Here is a 20946-nt window from a genome sequence, read left to right as displayed (position 1 = left end):
TGTTTTTAAGGAATGTAACCACTACTGAAGAATTTGTAGTTTAGCTCTCAAAAAAATAAAAAAAATTGTCCACCTGAAACAACTACTAAGTAGTCAATTATCTTAAAAAAAAAAAAAAAAGTAACTGTTGTAAAATAAGAAAGAGGAAAACAAAAAACTCCAAGACGTTGCCAAGGATTATTATTATAGAGGTTTTATTTTTATTAGCATCTGTTTTATCACCTGTCAGTTACATTGGGATCCTATTTTAGGTACCTGGCTGCAGATTCATACAGCGGACTACGAATAATGTTTGAGCTGCTCTAGGTTTGGAACGCAGGGTTTGACAAATTTGCTTGGAATCTAGGAGCCAGCTAAAAAAGTTAGGAGCCAGAAAACGCACCCCGTCCCGACGAGCTTGTGCGCAGAAGCGAACACATACGTGAGCAGCGCCCACATATGTAAACGGTGTTCAAACCACACATGTGAGGTATCGCCGCGATTGGTAGAGCGAGAGCAATAATTCTAGCTCTAGATCTCCTCTGTAACTCAAAACATGCAACCTGTAGATTTTTTTTAAACGTCGCCAATGAAGATTTTAAAGGGTAAAAGTTTGTCGGCATTCCACGAGCAGGCGCAATTTTGAAGCGTGACATGTTGGGTATGAATTCACTCGGCGTAACATTATCTTTCATAGTATTAAAAAAAAATGGGGATAACTTTACTGTTGTCTTATTTTTTAATTAAAAAAAGTGTTTTTCCCCAAAAAGTGCGCTTGTAAGACCGCTGCGCAAATACGGCGTGACAGAAAGTATTGCAACAATCGCCAATTTCTTCTCTAGGGTGTTAGGATAAAAAATATATATAATGTTTGGGGGTTCTAATTAGAGGGAAGAAGATGGCAGTGAAAATAGTGAAAAATGACATTAGAATTGCTTTTTAACTTGTAATGCTTAACTTGTAATAGCAACGGCCACCACCAGATGGCGCCAGCTCACATCTGGTGGTAATAACTTGTAATACCAACGGCTCACCACCAGATGGCGCCAGCTCACAAAAATTTAAAAAAAAATTTGCCCACCTTCCAAGCCAAGTCGCCAGGACACTATTTCTAGTTGCCATGGCGACCTGGCGACCGGGATTTGTCGAGCCCTGTTGGAACTTATGTAGAATTTAGCCAATAAAATGATTTTTTTTTATAAAATGTATGTATGTATGTATGTTGTATTACATAGAAATCAAGTTGCCCATTTCAGAACTTCAGTTCTCAGGTCAAGGGCAATTATGAAGGTGTTCCCTTCTCCTTGCCAGGCTTTTCACTATATATTATAGCAAGATCCCTGGGTGGGCAGAAATACCAAAAAAATTACAATGTGGGCATGATCAGGCCGAAGAAGTGCACAAAATGCCTGGGAGGAGCTTTCAAAATTAAATGCATAAAAATTATTATTTTACTAGTATGGGGGTAAAAAGTACAGCGATTTCCTACGAGGTCCACTGCAACATACCAGCAGCAACTGAATTAACATTCCAGAATAACTTACAGAATTTATAAGAAGGCATTGTTTCTTTTTTACTTGACACTTACCAATATCAGGCAAATGGGTAAACTTCTCGTTACAGTAGTTCCCATCACAGCAGCAGAAAAACACTTGCGGGTTCTCTTCTTTTGCTACACATTGCGGTCTGAAGACAAAATGAGAAGACACATGGGTGTATCAAGACTGCCAAAAAGAATGAGCTGATGCAGAAATTATGGAATGAATAACACATGTCAGTAACAAGAACCCAAGCCGTACTCTTTTTGTGCTTTCCAAGACTGTGACCAATTCATCAAAATGATCGTTCCATAAACAATAACAATTTTCTCAACGATTGATATTTCCTGGTAACGTGAATCTAAAAAGGATCACAAGAACACTTGACCCAAAATTGCCTGTACCAGCTGTCTTGTGTCTTCCAGTAAAGCTGGGTATAGACACACACTGAGTTTCGGGACATCTGTAGCGCTGTCTGTTCAACAGAAGCTGGTCTAACAACCGGCTTCTGTTGAACAGTTCTGCTGGAAACCCAGCGTTCCAACCAATGGATGCAAGGGCTGCATCACTAAGGGAATTCCTGCTGTCAGAAGACAACAGTAATGCAGGAGAAACCCCTGAATCCACATTGCTTTGTGGATGTAGGGAGCCGTCAGTTTTTCTACTTGTCACTAAACAAAAAAAAAAGCTGTGCAAGTAAACAATGCTTAAAGCGGTGTTGCACCCAAAAGTGGAAGCTCTGCTTATCTGCCTCCTCTCCCCTTCCGGTCCCACATTTGGCGCATTTCAGGGAGAGCGGGTATCTGTTTTTGACAGGTACCCATCCCTCGGATCATTTGGAAGTTAGGCCCCCCTCCTCCTTCCCCCGCCAGCAGGCTATTCAGAAAGCGCAGCGCGCTTCACCCATGCACAGTAGAGAAGCAGCTGTGAAGCTGAAAGGCTTCACTGCCCGTTTCCTTTACAATGAATGGCGGAGGCAGCACCTAAGAGCCAATGGAAACAATGACTGCGGTGCCTACATGGCTGCATTTCAGTACAGTAAGTGTCCCAATATTAAAAGTTAGCAGCTACACTGTGTGTAGCTGCTGACTTATTTCTTTGCTGGGGCGGCTGAACTCGAAAATTTCAAGGCGGATCTTAAACAGAAAGGGGTGTGGCCTTGACAGGAAGGGGTGGGTCATATTTAGATTAGGATGTCACAAGTTTAGTCAGGCCTAGGGCAGCACAAAACCTAAATACACTACTGTCCTGAGGTGTGTGACAGGAAGTCATGTAAATCTGTGGGTGTTGTCACAGACGGGCATACATTTCTGCCTTGTTTAGACAATACACCAATTGTTACTAGGCGTCGGCTGCAAATGTAGCCAGAAAATCCTAAAGGCCGTTGGAAAACTTCAGCTGTTCAGAATGAGGCAATTAAAGCCTCCAAGTAGTCCAGAGGATTACCACCGATTTTCTGCCTCCTGAGGTTTTCTGAGTGAAGCAGAGCAGCGTACTGAAAGTCTTCTGAGAAGGTGAGGAGAGGATTGATTTTTCTGTGTGATAAAAATCAAAAGACTATTGTTTTTCTGTTGTATGACCAGCAGTGTCTGCCCAGCACTAGGCTGTGCCAGACCCCATAGATAGGTTCCTGTGTGGTGAAGATAGACGCCCCAAGTGGCCAGGGTTTATTTTATGTTTGATTTTGTTTATGCCGTTTGGATGCTTACATTTGTTTCCAGCAAGATGGAAGAATAAACCAAAATCTTTGTTTTCAACCGTCTTCGACTGCCTGTCTGTATAAATTCAGTGTGTAGCGAACCCATCCAAGGGGTCACACACCCCGCTACCGAGCTAACCCCTTACAGGTATTAAAATAAAAACAGACCCTCCCATTTTAAGATCACTATGATAAAGGACGTGGTATATCAAACAGCAATTTGCAAATAAAACTTCTGATAGGATGAATGTAACGGATGTCAATCTCTGTGGGACTTGAGCACATGTACAAGAAGCCTAAGGCTATTGTAGATGGTGAAAGATTTAACATATTTTACCTACCCTCCACGAATTGTTCATTGTGCACAGAGTAGGACACATTTTAACATGTAAAGCTTTTTTGAGCATTCCCCATTGCTGGCGGTGGCAGCACAAGTCCCCTGCTCTGAATTTAAAAAAAAAAAAAAAAAACTGGGTAAAATTTGAGCCTGTCCCTCTGCCTGATTGCAGTGTACAGCAGCTTGATTCATTTTTATATGTGTAGTTGAACATCGGAAGTGTGCTAGTCTAAATTAAGGCAGTGTCTAATAAACTGTATGAATGTATCCTCGAGAGCACGGAATGACAATGTCATTTTACTGAAAATTCCTCACTCGACAAGAATATGTCATGTTTATGTGATAGGGACTGGAGGACGGCTGTCGGGTATATGGGTGCCAGACACACAGATATATATATTGATCAAGTCATGTACATTGCAGCATAGATGGAAGGGAAGCAGAAAATGATTACATTAAAAAAAGGCAAATCCCAGGAGGAAGGGGGGGGTCAACCTGCCAAAATAATAAAACGGCTAAACTCCAGGGTTTCCACTTGGAAAATGTATTTTAGAAAATGTTTGACTTATCTTGGTTAACAAGAATGGTGAGAGTTCAAAAAAGGGTAACATTGTTGCTGAATAAATTATTCTATTGCAACAGTGTTCCTGCCTGAGGTTTATATATATACAAGAGCTGCAATTACTCCTCGAGTAGCAATTTAATTATGCTTTAATATGTTTAATATTTTTCACAAGGTGATTAATGGAAACCTTTTACGAAAGGTTATATGAAAAACAATGGGGTTTCCACTATTGAACGCTCCTTCCTAAAATGCCAATTTCTTGGCTGCCATGCTAATTAAATGGCTTCAATCATTTTTTTTTACATGGAAGAAAGATATACATACTTATTCAGGGTTATTGAGCCTAAAACTGTCAAAGGGAGATTTGAACAGTTTCGTAATTTTAATGTTTTGTAATATAAACCAGCCCACCGAATTATGATGTAACACATAAATAAGGGGGGACTATGTCTGCGAGACCAATTCCTGAGAATTTCTTGTTGATGATGAAACACATGGGGGCAGAACTTTCAGTTTGACATTACATCCAGCCACTCTGGGCTCTGTGCGGACTCTGATGCAAGGAAGGGGCTCTGTGCGGACTCTGATACAAGGGGGGGGCTCTGTGCGGACTCTGATGCAGGGGGGGCTCTGTGCGGACTCTGATGCAGGGGGGGCTCTGTGCGGACTCTGATGCAGGGGGGGCTCTGTGCGGACTCTGATGCAGGGGGGGCTCTGTGCGGACTCTGATGCAGGGGGGGCTCTGTGCGGATTCTGATGCAGGGGGGGCTCTGTGCGGACTCTGATGCAAGGGGGGGCTCTGTGCGGACTCTGATGCAAGGGGGGGCTCTGTGCGGACTCTGATGCAGGGGGGGGCTCTGTGCGGATTCTGATGCAGGGGGGGGCTCTGTGCAGACTCTGATGCAGGGGGGGGCTCTGTGCAGACTCTGATGCAGGGGGGGGTCTGTGCGGATTCTGATGCAGAGGGGGGCTCTTTGCGGACTCTGATGCAGGGGGGGTTAAATATAGGATCCGCCCCGGTTGTCAAATGCTTTAGGTACGCCCGTGGCAGCAGGCCCAATATTGGCTGTGGACAATGATCCGCCCCGTTGCCGTGGTGATTGTTGTTGGTCCATGGAGATGTGTGCAGTGTATGCAGAGGAGAGAGCGAAGAAGGTGAGCGGCGAGTGATTGGGGGGGGGGGGGGGAAATCAGAGGATAATGTAATGTACAGATCGCACGACTTCTTCCCAGGCTGTGCTTGATCGCTCTTCACAGAAGGTATATTAGTCAGCGAGTGTCCCCTCCACCCCATACAATCAATGCATAGAATGCGCCCCACAATCATACACAAGAACCCCAACTATTACATGTACTTCTCCCCCCTCTGGGTGTACAGGGATACTTCAGCCGATTATCAGGGGGGGTAAAATGACGGCTCAAGCTACCATTGATACTGCCCTCTTCAACATTTCTCCACCCTTCACTGTACACCGAATGTGCCCCCCCCCCCTATCGAATTCAGGAGTATGTAATGTGCAGGGGTCAGCAGTGTGTAATGTACAGGGGTCAGCAGTGTGTAATGTACAGGGGTCAGCAGTGTGTAATGTACAGGGGTCAGCAGTGTGTAATGTACAGGGGTCAGCAGTGTGTAATGTACAGGGGTCAGCAGTGTGTAATGTACAGGGGTCAGCAGTGTGTAATGTACAGGGTGCAGTGGTAAGGAAAGAAAGTACAGGATGCAGGGGTCAGGAGTATGTACTTTACAGGGTGCAGGGGTCAGGAGTATGTACTTTACAGGGTGCAGGAGTGTGTACTTTATAGGGGTGAGAGTCATGTTAGAACAAGGACCAGAATGAATGAAGGTGTTCACTGTACACTCTGTTAGAAAGAGGCCCCCTCCAGGTCCCATTATACTCCTTTGTAGTCTCTAATGGGGCCTGGAGTGGACGCTTTCTAACAGACTCTCTGTTGTACTTTGTTTAAAATGTGGGAGTGAGGCAAGGGGTGGGTCATGGGCGGGACCTTTATTTGGTCTGGGGCCCTGAGTGTTGTCAGCCCGGCCCTGCTAGCAGCTTTTATTCAGGTTTGTGTGTAGCTTACCGGTCATAGCAGTTGAAATCATCTAACCAACAGCCTTTCTTCACAAGTTCAATGAAGCCAGAATTATTCCTCCAAGATGCATAGCAATGAAGCCGCTTGTCCTTCTCTCCATCACACCTTTCCACACCACTCTGGTTGGTCTTCTCTGCCTCCCAATTGACGTTGTAATAGATGCACTCTCTGGGATCCTCTTCATTGTGCCCAGAGCCTGTGTGAAAATAAATTACATTTTAGAGATCCTTTTCTTTATCTTAAAAAAAAAAAAAAAGAAAGAAAAGAGCTCTGGACAGTAAACGCTTTCTTTTGAATTTGCTATTTTTGCAATTGGTGAATCTACAAGCGATACACAGATGAGAACGCATACAAATCATCAGCTTATGTAAAGAGCATTGTATTTCAATGGCAAAAAGAAAAAGTAGTGACCAGCACACAGCCTGTAAAACAACCAGGGCACCGCCCTCAAAGGATTGGCGCATGCGTTATGACAAGTCCAACACACTAATCTTTCTAGAATTAAAAATTCTCAGAGCACAGAAATGGAACTTATAAACAGAATATTTATGCCAAAATGTTCTTCAGAACTCTACATGAAGGGGTCCAGCCATCGAAAAATAATATTTCGGATCTGGGTTGATGTCCAAAAGTTTAACTGCCCACAACCTCCTCCTAAGTCTCATGCCCCGTACACATGAGCGGTTTTCTCAACTGAATTCCTCTTAAGGGCCCTTTTACACGGGATGGATCCGTGATGATCCGCCCCGTGAACCTCCGCTTGCTCAGCGGGGATCGCTCCGCTGTTCCCCGCTGAGCCGGGTGATGACAGGGCGGTCCCCGCACACTGGGCAGGGACCGCCCTGTCAGATCTCCGCTCTCCCCTATGGGGGTGGTGGGATGAACACGGACCGTCTGTCCATGTTCACCCGATCCGCATTGCAGACGGATGGAAAAATTGGATTTTCCTCCATCTGCAGAATCGGAGGATTGCGGACACTGCAAGCGCTGACACCCGCTAAGGAAAGTGGGTACACTGTGATGTAAGGGAGAGTGGGGGACTCAACTTCTTATGGTGGGGTGGCTCTTGACATCTAATGTAAAGAGGAGGGACTGCGCTGGACATCTAATCTTACAGATACAACTGGCCCTCTTGAGGGCAATAATAATGCCGATGCGGCCCATGATGAAATGGAGTTTGACATCCCTGATTTAGTCCATCAGAGATAACAGTCTTGGGAAGTATGAGCCTTTAAAATGTAAAAATGTTATCCATTTGCAGTGATAGGCCAATGCAACAGTAAAATAGCTTGGTTTTGAAAAATGTCTTATACTTTGAATACAGAATTACTAAGTAGTAGCAAGTATTAAGAAAGGAAAAACTTTGAAAGATAAATTCAGGATAACAGGAAACCAACTGTGTATAATTTATGTGATCTATAAAAGGCCCCTCTTGGAGAAAATGAGCATTGAAATGCATTTAGTTGGCTGTGAAGACCTCATATGGTGCATCGCTAGCTTATTACTTCTTGTGTCCTGAATGTGAAGTGAAGTCAGTTTTCTCCGCCTCATAGATTGCAATACCAGAATCTACCAAATACACAAAAAGTGGTCTTCTAGTAATGGCCATTATTGCTGGACATTGCCTGCAAAAAACTGTCAAGTTGTTCCATTGAAATATTTATAGCCGTTTGTCTTCCAAACACAATATTACCAAAGTCACCCAAGAGCTTCCAATGCACCTCAAAGATGTCCTACCTGCAAGAATAACTGCTTATTATACACCTGTGTCCTTCGACTTCTCACCAGCTACAGTTCCATTTACACCAGTTGGCTCATGGGAATCACTATCATGAATGGCACATCCTGGTTATCAGTAATATCAATTCTATGATGCTGTCCATGTTCAGTATTCTTAATGGGGGACAGCTACATCTGTAGATTGAGGCCTACAATGGGGGACAGCAGCGGATGCAGGGTTCCCACTTCAGTCCTGGAAAAATGGCTCCCTAGTACTTTGTTGAAGACTCTCCTTTGACCTATTGGTCCCTTGACTCTAATTCTGCTGATGAGTTCATAATGGTTAATATTAACTTAAAGTGTTACTAAACTCACAACAGTGAAATCAGTCTGTATATGTGGTAAAGCATGTTCGTTATTCTCATTGTGGAACCTCTCATTGTGGGTTGATCCTCTGCATTGTGTAAAGGGGCTGTTTGATCTGGTCTTTTTGATCTTCCCCTTCTTTTACTGTCCCCAATCCATCTGCTGATAGAAGAGAGCATTGGTGGCACTCTAGCAATACACACCAAACTGAGCATGTGCAAAGAGTTTATTTTGTATCTTTTTGGAGCGTGCATGTGATCGGCAAAGGGCTAATCAGCACTGTCCAGACAGAGGGTCAGGGGTCATGCAGCCTCATAGGACAGGTCAAAGGAGATTGTAAACTCCTTCTACAAGCTTTAACTAGTGCTCAGTTGGAGACTGATGGAAGCAACAAGACCGCTATATACTGCTAATGAGAAAAGGTATGTAGCCGTTTATATTTACTAAAATAATTTAATTTTCATATTCTGTGTACTGTGGGAGACCAGATGTAATGAATGCAGGTTTTATTCTATGAATATGTATTGTTTAGTTGCAATATAGCCGGGTTCTGCCCTCACCGCTGCATCATGTTGGTGGACAGCCTTTCCTTAGGAATAAATAGCATATCAAGAGCAGAACCCAACTGGTAGATTGAAACTGAGATTGCGTGGTACCTACCAAGGCTGTACAGCAAAGAATGGTGGAGTAGGAACAGGCAAGTCTAAAGCCTTGTACACAAGATCGGTTTTCCCGGCGGTAAAAAGTCTGCCGGGAAAACCGAGAACCTGCTCTGTAGCTTTTCCCCCTACACACGGCCGGTTTTCCCGACAGAAAAACTGCCATGAGAGCTCTGGTCGGGAAACACGACCGTGTGTATGCTCCACTGCAGTGTTTCCCTGTAGGTAAACTGCCGGCTTAAAAACATGTTCTCATTTTTCCCTCCAGGAAACTGCGATGAAGCATACACACAGCTGGTTTTTCGCGACCAAAGGCTGTCATGGCAGTTTTCCTGACGGGAAAACATAATAGATAAAGATAATAGTGTTTTAAAACGATTTTCTCTTTGTGTCATGGAATCACCTTGTCACATTGCAAAAAAGATAAAGCATTTTTATAGAGCCCGACATGGCCAACAGTCATATGTACAAGATGAACTCCATGGTACCACCCAACTATAGACTGTTAGCTCATACAATCATGGGTTCAACACAGTGGGTCATAGTCTGCAAAGCGGAACTAACCTTTCTAAGTAAACATTAAGGGCCAGATTCACATAGAGATACGACGGTGTATCTCCTGATACACCGTCGTGTATCTGATTTACTTTGGTCATATCTATGCGCCTGATTCATAGAATCAGTTACGCATAGATATGCCTAAGATCCGACAGGTGTAACTGTGTTACACCGTCGGATCTTAGGCTGCAATTCCAGGCCGGCAGCTAGGTGGCGTTTCGGTTTATTTATGCGCCGATTATGCAAATGAGGAGATACGCCGATTCCGAAACGAACGACCGGCCGGGGTTTTTTTTTTTCGTCGTTTGCGTTCGGCGTTTTCCGCCGTATAGTTACCTCTGCTTCTGTGAGGCGCAGCCAATGTTAAGTATGGCCATCGTTCCCGCGTCGAATTTTGAAATTTTACGTTGTTTGCGTAACTCGTCCGTCAATGGGGCTGGACGCCATTTACGTTCACGTCAAAACCAATGAAGTCCTTGATTTCAAGAGGGAAGGGAATAGATGAGGGACAAGAAAGAAAAAAATAATATATAGGAAGGAAAAGGAGAGGGAGAGAGAGGGGAGAGAAGAGGGGAGAGAAAAAAGAAGAAAAGTGAAAATTAGGAAAAGAAACGTAAGGAAAGCACTCACATGGGCCACATCTGTAAAGTATTAAAGAAAAGAAACAATATCTAACGAGTGGACATTGATGGTCAGACTTTAAGGCCAAGGAAGTAGTTTAAAAAAGTTTTAATTGATAGCATATAAATACAAAAGCAGATACAAAAATAATAATACAAAAAATTGTTATAATTATTAGCCACTGTATATTCCTCAGAAGTCGCCAACGCACGTTTCGCCGTGGGGCTTCTTCAGGACGAAGACGAGGAATGCATGTTTAGCAGAGAAACAGATTTGTGTATGGCATATGGTCCTCAGTGGAGGTATTCATAGGGCATATATGATGCATAGTAAACGACAGCATTCGTCGAAAGTGCAATTTGGCAGAAGTTTTCAAGCGTAACACCAGGAATCTTTGGTAGGCCAATAGGGGTCAAAAGCAAAGGGTCCGTGGGTTGCAGGGCTAGAAAATCCCCGACAAGCTGCACAGCTCACAAAAGACTAATTGAAATGGTCTCAGGCTTGCTGGGACAGCAGATAATGGTCAACATATATAGCATGTGGATCCAAGTGTTCAGACCAGTAACGCCGCTGGTGAGCATACACTGCAGTTCCAACAGAGGGTCATAAAGCAGCGTGGTTAACGAGTATCTGTGTCCCAGGGTGTACACGAGGCAACACGATGTTGCCTCGTGTACACCCTGGGACACAGATACTCGTTAACCACGCTGCTTTATGACCCTCTGTTGGAACTGCAGTGTATGCTCACCAGCGGCGTTACTGGTCTGAACACTTGGATCCACATGCTATATATGTTGACCATTATCTGCTGTCCCAGCAAGCCTGAGACCATTTCAATTAGTCTTTTGTGAGCTGTGCAGCTTGTCGGGGATTTTCTAGCCCTGCAACCCACGGACCCTTTGCTTTTGACCCCTATTGGCCTACCAAAGATTCCTGGTGTTACGCTTGAAAACTTCTGCCAAATTGCACTTTCGACGAATGCTGTCGTTTACTATGCATCATATATGCCCTATGAATACCTCCACTGAGGACCATATGCCATACACAAATCTGTTTCTCTGCTAAACATGCATTCCTCGTCTTCGTCCTGAAGAAGCCCCACGGCGAAACGTGCGTTGGCGACTTCTGAGGAATATACAGTGGCTAATAATTATAACAATTTTTTGTATTATTATTTTTGTATCTGCTTTTGTATTTATATGCTATCAATTAAAACTTTTTTAAACTACTTCCTTGGCCTTAAAGTCTGACCATCAATGTCCACTCGTTAGATATTGTTTATTTTCTTCAATGAAGTCCTTGCGACGTCATTTAACGCAATGCACGCTGGGTAAATTTGCGGGCGGCGCATGCGCTATTCGATCGGCGTGGGAACGCGCCTGATTTGAATAGTACACTCCCCCTAGCCGCGGAATTTGAATTCCGCCGGTGGATTTACGATACGCCGCCGCAAGTTTTGAGGTAAGTGTTTTGTGAATTACCCACTTGCCTCAAAAACTTGCGGCGGCGGATCTTAAATCACATAGGTTACGCGGATCTAAAGATCCGCTAACCTATGTGAATCTGGACCTAACTATTTTTAAAAGTACAGAATCTGGTGCAGCTGTGCATGGTAGCCAATCAGTTTCTAACTTTAGCTTATTCAATTAAGCTTTGACAAAAAAACCTGAAAGCCAAGTGGTTTATTTGCAGAGCTGCAAAAAACACAGTCACTTCCAGCGCTAAAAGGTCTTCCAAGGTGTGATGTAACAGATATCAGATAAAATGGTGGTGTAAAAGGTATATATGGTATCCCAAAACTAGGTGGTTGCTGCCTTCCTCAGATGGGGTAATCCCAAAGGAACTACAAGAAAAACAGAAATGCAAGGCACGCACACCTAGTGCATTACTAGAGATAATTTAATAATAAAAACATTTTTAGTATAAAAGTGGGTACTCACAAAATGCAAATGACATGGACATGCACAGAACACGGGATACAGCCAACGCGTTTCGGGGGGCGCACCCCCTTCCTCAGAGCTAGGCCTAGCAAAGTTTTGAATAACTTTTTAACCACATTCATTGAATGTATAAAGAACAGTTTTCTTTGGAAAATCTACTAGTGTATAGCCAGATATATATTACCCAATAATGCAGCTGTATTCAATCACTTTACTTAGGGACATTTAGCCCTGGTTCACACTGGGTACGATTTGGAACGATTTGAGATGCGATTTGACATGTCAAATCGCAACTCAAATCGGCGGCATTTGCCGGCAATGGCACTGTCCTAATCAGTGCGACGCCGCATCTGCGATTTCAAAAAGTAGTTCCTGTACTACTTTTTGCGATTTCGGGCCGCGATTTACATTAAATTGCGGCCAAAATCGCGGTAAAATCGTGCATTTTACCGCGATTTTGAATTCGCAGCAGTGTGAACCTAGGCTTAAGATATCAACTATAAAGAAACCCATATTTCTCTACAAAAAATAGTGTAGACTAGATGACGTTCTTCCAAAATAATCAACAAGTCTGTTGGGTCAGAAGTCAAATCATTATGAAAAACAAATTAGATAGCTTTAGCAGGCAATGTATGCAAAATATTAAAAGCAATGCGAAAGGGCGCATAGAATCCAAGAACAATGCCACAAAGTTGGAATCACATTTCTTGGGAGGAAAAGGTACACCATTAATGGGCTTTGTGTAGGCAAAATATAGAAACATTTTCAGAAAACTGCTGAAGGTTCACATTACAGCTTGAAACGTGTGTTTTACTCATTAATGACTATGTTTGCACTGTTTACGCAGCTTTCCATTGCTGTCAATTACCCGGGTCACATTCTTTTATCCTTGCTGTAGGCAACGATACGGCATAAACATAGATATGGGGAGGGGGCCTTCAGCAAGACCCGGCAATCAACCGAGAGACTCAAGCCACACAGAGGGCAGTGAGCTACTCTGCAATCAAATGACACGAAGCCTATGATTAGGTGTTGTGTTATTTAGTTCACTTCAGCAAACTGCACCATATTCAAGAAAGAAAAGTCGTTTTTACCCAAATTTCTCTGTACAGACATGGCCAAAAATTGAGAATGACACAAATATTAATTTTCACAGAGCCTGCTGCCTCAGTTTTTAGAATGACGATTTGCATATATACTCCATGAATGTTATAAGCGCTGCGTAAACTGTAGGGCAAAATCGTGGGTGCGCGATATACACCGATACCCGATTTCCTGGACGTACAGGACGTGAGCGCGAGAGTAGCCGAGCCTGCCCGACTATACACGAGTGTACCTCGCTCGGTATATGCCGGCGCAGTAGTCAAACTTGGCGCGGGAAAGCGGGGATCGAGCAGGGAGGACGCTGCAGAAGGACGCCGGACCCGACGAAGAGGACACCCGAAGCCGCAGACGGACCCGACGAGGCCGCCGATGGACGCCGCGCAAGACACCAAAACTAAGTACTAAAATGTTTTTTTACAGGAATGTCGGGTCCACTTTAGGGGTGTGCGCTATACGCCGGAGCGCGCAATACCCCGATAAATACGGTAAATCCTGTATAATAATAATAATAATTATAAAGAGTGATCAGATGAATTGCAACTACTGTATTTATTGGCGTATAACACTCTCTTTTTTACTCTGAAAATAGAGGGTAAACTGTGGCTGCGTGTTATACGCAGGGGACTGTGGAAAGTATTTCTCCTGAAACTTCCCTCTTAAAGTTAGGGTGCGTGTTATATGCCTGTGCGTGTTATACACCGATAAATACAGTAATTGCAAAGTCCCTCTTTGCCATGAAAATGTATCTAATCCCATAAAAAATAAAAATGTCCACGTCGTTTGTGAAGAAGGCTTCAGGGAACCCAACAAATGCCAGGACCATCGCCTACAAATGATTCAGCTGTGGGATCGGGACACCACCAGTGCAGAGCTTGCTCATGAATGGTAGCAGGCAGGTGTGAGTGCATCTGCCTGCATAGTGAGGCAAAAACTTTTGGAGGATTGGCTGGAGTCCAGAAGGGCAGCAAAGAAGCCACTTCTCTCCAGGAAAAATACCAGGGACAGACTGATATTCTACAAAAGGTACAGGGGTTGGACTGCCGAGGACTGGGGTAAAGTCATTTCTCCTTGTCCGGAGAAGATAAGGTGAGCGCTACCATCAGTTTTGTGATATGGACAACAGTAAGGGCCCTTTCACACGTACAGACAAACGGTCCGTTTATTACAAGTCCGTTTACGGACTTGTAATGTATCCCTATGGAATTGCAGACGTTATCGGATGATGCATCCGCTAACGTCCGCAACCATCCGCAAAGATCCGCTTTTGCGGACAGAAGAAAACCCTATTTTTCTGCCATCCGGCGGAACGGATCGGATGATTACGGACACACGATCCGTATTCATCCGATTCCCCATAGGAGAGAGCGGAGGAGAGACAGGGCGGTCTCTGCACTGTGTGCGGGGACCGCCCTGTCCACCGACAGCTCAGCGGGGATTAACTGAGGTATCCCCGCCGAGCCAAACGGGCTAACGGAGCGGATCAATACGGATCCGCTTCGTGTGAAAGAGTCCTAAAGCATCCTGAGACCATTCATGTGTGGGGTTGCTTCTCAGCCAAGGGGGTGAGCTTAATCACAATTTTGCCCAAGAACACAGCCATGAATAAAAAATGGTACAAAAACAACATCCTCCGAATGCAACTTCTCCCAACCATCCAAGAACAGTTTGGTGACGAAAAAAGCATGATGTAGCACCTTGCCATAAGGCCAAAGTGATAACCAAGTAGCTTGGGAAAAAAAACACCGAAATTTTGGATCCGTGGCCAATCCTAAACAGGCAGGGGAACGAAAATCCCGACAAGTTGCGACAATCTCCAAGCATTGATTATCCAAGAATGGGCTGCCATTAGTCAGGATGTGGCCCAGAAGTTGACTGAAAGCATGCCAGGGAGAATTGCAGAGGTCTAGAAAAAGAAGGGTCAACACTGCAAACATTGATTCTTTGCATAAACTTAATGCAATGATCAATAAAACCATTGAAACTTGAAATGCTTGTAATTATACTCTATAGTAACACCTGACAAAAAGATCTAAAAACACTGAAGCAGCAGACTTTGCGAAAATATAGATTTGTGTCATTCTCAAAACCTCTGGCCATGGCTGTACTTTCCATTCACCCCCAACCCCCAGGATTGCTCCCGACTCACGATCAGTTAACAATCACAAGACAAAATAGAATTTTTTTTTTACTGTATAAAAAAAAAAAGAATTTTTTTCTTGCTTATATACCAGCACATTTACAAATACAAAGGAAAGGGATGCACTTTAAAAAAAAAAAAAAAACCTGTATGCACATACACTACCTAATGTTTGCAGTCCCCCAGGAATTGAACACAGAACTTACATTGTTTTATTACCCCGCTGCTGCCCACTTAATGTTTCCCATAACAGCAGTCTGGAAACTACTGCAATAAAGACCATATGTTGCAATGCAAATTGCCCAAAAGTTTATAAAGCTCTCCATTGTCAACTGCCAATAGCAGCCATTGGACAATCAAAATACAGTGCTACTCATTTCATTTGTGAACAATTACTACAAAAATTGGAGTCAATAACTGGAAGCATCTGAATTTCTTTAGAAAAACTCTAATGACAGTCATACATTTTAATGTGAATTGAAAATGCCAGCATAATTTCCCTTTTGTGCTGTAGAGGGAGCTCGTGCATTTTACTGCTGTCAAAGCAAGTCAATACATGGATATAGTAAAAAGTAGACTGCATGGGATTAGGGGTTGTCACATAAATAACACGGTGGTTCATATAAAAGAGCTTTTAATAACATTTGCATGTAGAGCTATAAAAGTTAAAGGTGTTTTATGAGAACGGTGTTGAGGTACGGAGGGGGGGGGGGTAAATTCTCCAACAGAACGCCAACTTTCTGTACCATATTGGCAAAAAAAAAAAAACAGGACTTGTGTACTAGCCATATAAAGCCTAAAACAGGCAGGGTGGGAAGTCTAAACACAACTGTATTGTCTAAAGAAGAAGCCACTACTCAAAGTTTCTATTCACTTTAAATTATGTGAAATTATGCACTTCAACCATGTGCAAGAAAACACAATTTTCCTTAATCTATCCTCCATGAATTATATTTTTTGCATACTTACACTGAGCCAGTTTGGCCACATACAAGGGCTAGTGAGGTTCACCATAGGCGTCCACCCTACATACAGTGCAAGACCAAATAGTCTGGGTGCTGTGTGAGCGGCTTCCCCTCTACACATGGACCCCAGGGGATCGCTTGCTGCACACTTCTGCGATTCGTAGAACGCCTTGTATTTTTTTTTCAGTTAATACAAGCTGTTCTCCGGTTGAACAAAGTGAACATCAAGATATTCACCACACCTCCTCTCCCAACCTCCAATAAAAGAACTCCTTGTACACTTAAACCCCCCCCCCCCCCAAAAAAAAAACCTAGAACAAACCCCCCCTTTACTTACCTGACCCCTCGAAAGTCACGTGCCGTGAACGTGCAGGCTTCTCGGCCGTCTTCCCGGCTCATTCATTGGTTGATTAAAAGCAGCGCAGCCATTGGCTCGCACTGCTGTCAATCACATCAAATGACGCAGTACGCCAGGGGATGGGGCCGAGTGATACAGTCGGCGGCTATGGCCACCGGGTGTTTAATGGGAGTGCGCCCGCAAGAACTCAACACCATGCAAGCTTGCATGAAGGTGTTGAGCCCTTGCGTGGAGCCGAGACAGCCGCCGAGGGACCCCAGAAGACCAGGTTCGGGGACACTCTGTGCAAAACGAGCTGCACAGTGGAGGTAAGTATAACATGTTTGTCATTTAAAAAAAAAATGTTTAACTTTAGTAATGCTTTAAGTGAACAGCCTCTATTCCTTTAGGATGGCCAAAGATCAAACTACCGAATCAGCCAAAACTCAAAGCGTGAGCAGCTCTTTCAGCTAGATCTGGATTTTCAAAAATCAATTGAGGCGGTTGTGAAACGTTCGGCCAAACAGTGACGGTGTCTGATAGGTAGTTTGGGTAGTCAGGCAGCTGCTGGTAATATATTGCAGCTTCCCAGTCCTTCGATATGGCGGCTGCATTGGGTTTTATTTTTCAGGTTAACAAAACTTTTTGCAAGTACAGAAGATACCGGTGGATCTTAGAGCAAAAATAATTTAATCTTTCTTCTGTAAACTACTAATCTAAACATTTACTATGTAATGGGGGTGAATAGTGGCAGAGGTGTCATTTGTATCATATGAGGGAGTCTTTGTTCTGTTTATCTACTAATACCATTAGCATAATTTTTTTTATTTTATTTGCACAAGTCAGCAGGGATGCAGTTTGAATGCCCTGTGAGACCCGGTTCACACTGGGGCGACACGACAGGCGGCTCAGCCACCTGACGCGTCGCGTCCCATTCTATGCAATGGAACCGTTCTTAGAAAAAGGTTCCTGTACGACTTCGGGGGGCTGCTCAGGGCGACCTGCATTGACTTCTAAACAGAAGTCGTTTTGCAAATCGCCTCTAAAGTCATCCTCAGGACGACTTGCAGAGTCGCCCCCGAAGTCGTGCCGCTGCTGTGTGAACCAACTCTAAATGTATGGCATCCGACTCCCAAAAATATCTGAAAAGCACATTTCTCCTAAAACATGCAGTGTTTGACTAGCATCGGAATCTGAAGCTTGTGTACACTTAGTAACACCCTTGCATTAAGCTTTTGCAAAGTTCACACTGAAGCTTTCTACAAACACAAAGCACACGTGCTGGAATTGTCAGAGTACTGGGATCCCTGTGAGAGGCAATAAATACCTGCAAGTGTTACAATTACACATTAACTAGCATGATGAACTCTCCTTTTTTTACTTAAGAGTAAGCCTATAAATAAAGCTTACCTGTAGGTTAAATGAACATCTACACGTGCACCGTTTAGGAGCAATTCTAGTAAAACGCAGCCGATGGCGACACTGAGCGATCAGCAGTCATGTGATTGCTCAGTTCTCAGTCTTAGAGCTGCAGCTTAGAGGTGAGTATGGATGATTATTTTTGATTAAATCCATTCTTCTTAATAAATCGTTACATTTATTTTTTAAACACTGTACAAGTGATTACCTGCAGTTGACCTAGTATCAGCGGTATCACACACATACACACAGCTGCCAATTTACGCACCACTTTACATATACAGAGTATATTGTACATTCACGTCAGTTCCTGCCCTCAAGGAGCTTACAATCTAAGGTCCCTATCTCACATTGATACATACATATACTGGGGCCAATTTAGACAGGAGCCATTTAACCTACCAGCATGTCTTTGGCATTTGGGAGGAAACCGGAGTACACAGAGGAAACCCACACAAGCACAAGGAGAACATGCAAACTCCATGCAGGTAGTGCCATAGTTGGGATTTGAACAGACAAGTCCAATTGAATGTACTTTTAGAATAACCTCTATGCTGTGCCAACAGTTTGTTTTGCTCCATGGCCCTATAGCTTTGTTCAAACCATGCCAGGTTCATACTTCCAAGACTCCTAGACACCTATACCATCTAATACAACGTACAAATCCTGACACCTGAATATACATTTTTTACACTTCCCCCCAGGAACCATTTACATGTAGTACATCTAACAGCACATATGAGGCAGATAACATAACAACCTTAGGGAAATGACACAAAGTAACATAATTAGTTCAAGCACTTTTTCTATTGATTTTGAACATTGCAAACTCAAGTCGTTGGGGATTGGGGGGAAAAAAAATGAAACGCTTGGAACTGCAGAACTAGAAAGATCAATTACTAGGAATCAATATTAACGTGAATTGCTCTGCACTTATCTCAAGACTTAAGATTCCCATCAATTGTTATATCATGCGCACTATGGCAATTCTCTAACAAATATATGATCTCTCTGCAACTCTGTATTCAAAGAATGTGACAGTATTTGCAAAGGAAAAGGACATTTAAAGAGTATCTAAACTCAAACAAAAATGTTATATTACTGCAGCTTAAAAAAGGGACACTAGGTTCCAGTTAAAAAAAATAAAATAAAATTAACATGCTATACTTACCTCCACTGTGCAGCTCGTTTTGCACACAGTGGCCCCCATCCTGGTCTTCTGGGGTCCCTTGGCGGCTGTCTCGGCTTCTCCCCGCATTAGCTAACCCCCTTCATGAGAAGCTCCCTCCCAAGGGGGTTAGCTTGCAGGCATGCTCCCGTGATACAGCCAGCAGCCATAGCTGCCAACTGTATCACACGGCCCCGCCCCCCGGCGCGCCACGTCATTGCATGTGACTTACAGCAGCGTGAGCCAATGGCTGCGCTGCTATCAATCTAGCAAATCGACGGCTAGACTCAGAGGAGAAGAGCACCATGGGGGACACGCACAGCAGATTCGGGCTCAGGTAAGTAAAATGGGGGGACTGTCATTGCCAGTTTTTTTTCACCTTAAAGCGGGGGTTCACCCGTACATAACACTTTTTCCCCTTAGATGGATGCTCGTTTTGTCTAGGGGAATCGGCTAGTTGTTTTAAAATATGAGCTGTACTTACCGTTTACGAGATGCATCTTCTCCGCCGCTTCCGGGTATGGGCTGCGGGACTGGGCGTTCCTATTTTGATTGACAGTCTTCTAAGAGGCTTCCGACGGTCGCATCCATCGCGTCACGATTTTCCGAAAGAAGCCGAACGTCAGTGCGCAGGCGCAAGTATAGAGCCGCACCGACGTTCGGCTTCTTTTGGCTACGAGTGACGCGATGGATGCGACCGTCGGAAGCCTCTCGGAAGACTGTCAATCAAGAAGGAACGCCCGCTCCCGAAGACCCATACCCGGAAGCGACGGAGAAGATGCATCTCGAAAACGGTAAGTACGGCTCATATTTTAAAACAACTAGCCGATTCCCCTAGACAAAACGAGCATCCATCGAAGGGGAAAAATTGTTTTATGGGTGAACTCCCGCTTTAATGCATAGGATTTTGGTCAATGCTGCCAGAGTCCAACAGTTAGTGTTCTACCTCATGTTGGAAAAGTCAGTATTTGATTTGTTGCTATGGACAACAGTTTCATATGTATTAGGCGAACAATATGGGGGGGGGGGGGGTGTAGGAAGTACAACTGCTCTAAGGCACACAAGGCCTGGGAACCCAACCAGAATTCTGCTCCCATTTGTTTATGAGCTCAAAAATGCTCATGTTACAGTCGTCTATAGTAAAGGTGGCCATACATACAGATTTTAGCCTTTGGGCACCACCAGTTTTTAAAATACCCAAACAGTGCCTAAATCTGATTGGATGCAGGTGCTGTTTGGCCAACAATTTTCAGCCCAGCTTGTTGAATTTGTCAACTGAAGGATGTCGGTTGCGAGGGTCCTGGCAGGGCCACTAATGGAGCAAATTTCAGCTAGTTCATGAGGAACCAGCTCCACCTAGGAGGAGTGCAGTAAGCCATAGCCACCAGTCACAATTACCACCTCCCTGATCGGACTTCGATCCTAAATTAAATTCGGTACCTCGAGTCCTTCACCTTCATTCTGAAAATGTTATAGAACAAGCGTGTATACAAAAGAGACCGCTTAAAGAAAGCGGTTTATCTATGAGCTTTCTGTCAATCATATTTAACAGCAATGATTTGAGACTGAACAGCTTTAAACATCTGTATACATTTGTATAAAAAAAATAAAAAAAATAAAGTTACAATACTTCTGCATCCGATAACATATTAAATAAACCAGCAGCATACTGCATTCAAGCTAATTTACTGTTACTTCAGGACAAGTCAGAACAGCGTATTATAGATGCCTGTAGGCATCG

The 20946-nt window shown here is 43.8% G+C and overlaps 1 protein-coding gene across 1 annotated transcript in view; it reads right to left on the bottom strand.

Moving 5' to 3' along the window:
• ACVR2B (activin A receptor type 2B) overlaps positions 1-20946 on the bottom strand; it is a 226100-nt gene that overhangs the window by 70420 nt on the left and 134734 nt on the right. Inside the window, exons 2-3 of the mRNA XM_040352755.1 lie at positions 6201-6408; positions 1568-1665 (exon numbers count right to left, since the gene is read on the bottom strand). Coding sequence (XP_040208689.1) covers positions 1568-1665; positions 6201-6408 — 306 coding nt within the window. The remainder of the gene's footprint in view (positions 1-1567; positions 1666-6200; positions 6409-20946) is intronic.

The sequence above is a fragment of the Rana temporaria genome, chromosome 5 (genome assembly GCF_905171775.1).
Source record: "Rana temporaria chromosome 5, aRanTem1.1, whole genome shotgun sequence".
In the NCBI taxonomy this organism is placed as follows: Eukaryota; Metazoa; Chordata; class Amphibia; order Anura; family Ranidae; genus Rana; species Rana temporaria.
The sequence above is the reverse complement of the archived record's forward strand: the minus strand, read 5'-3'. Positions and strand labels throughout refer to the sequence as shown.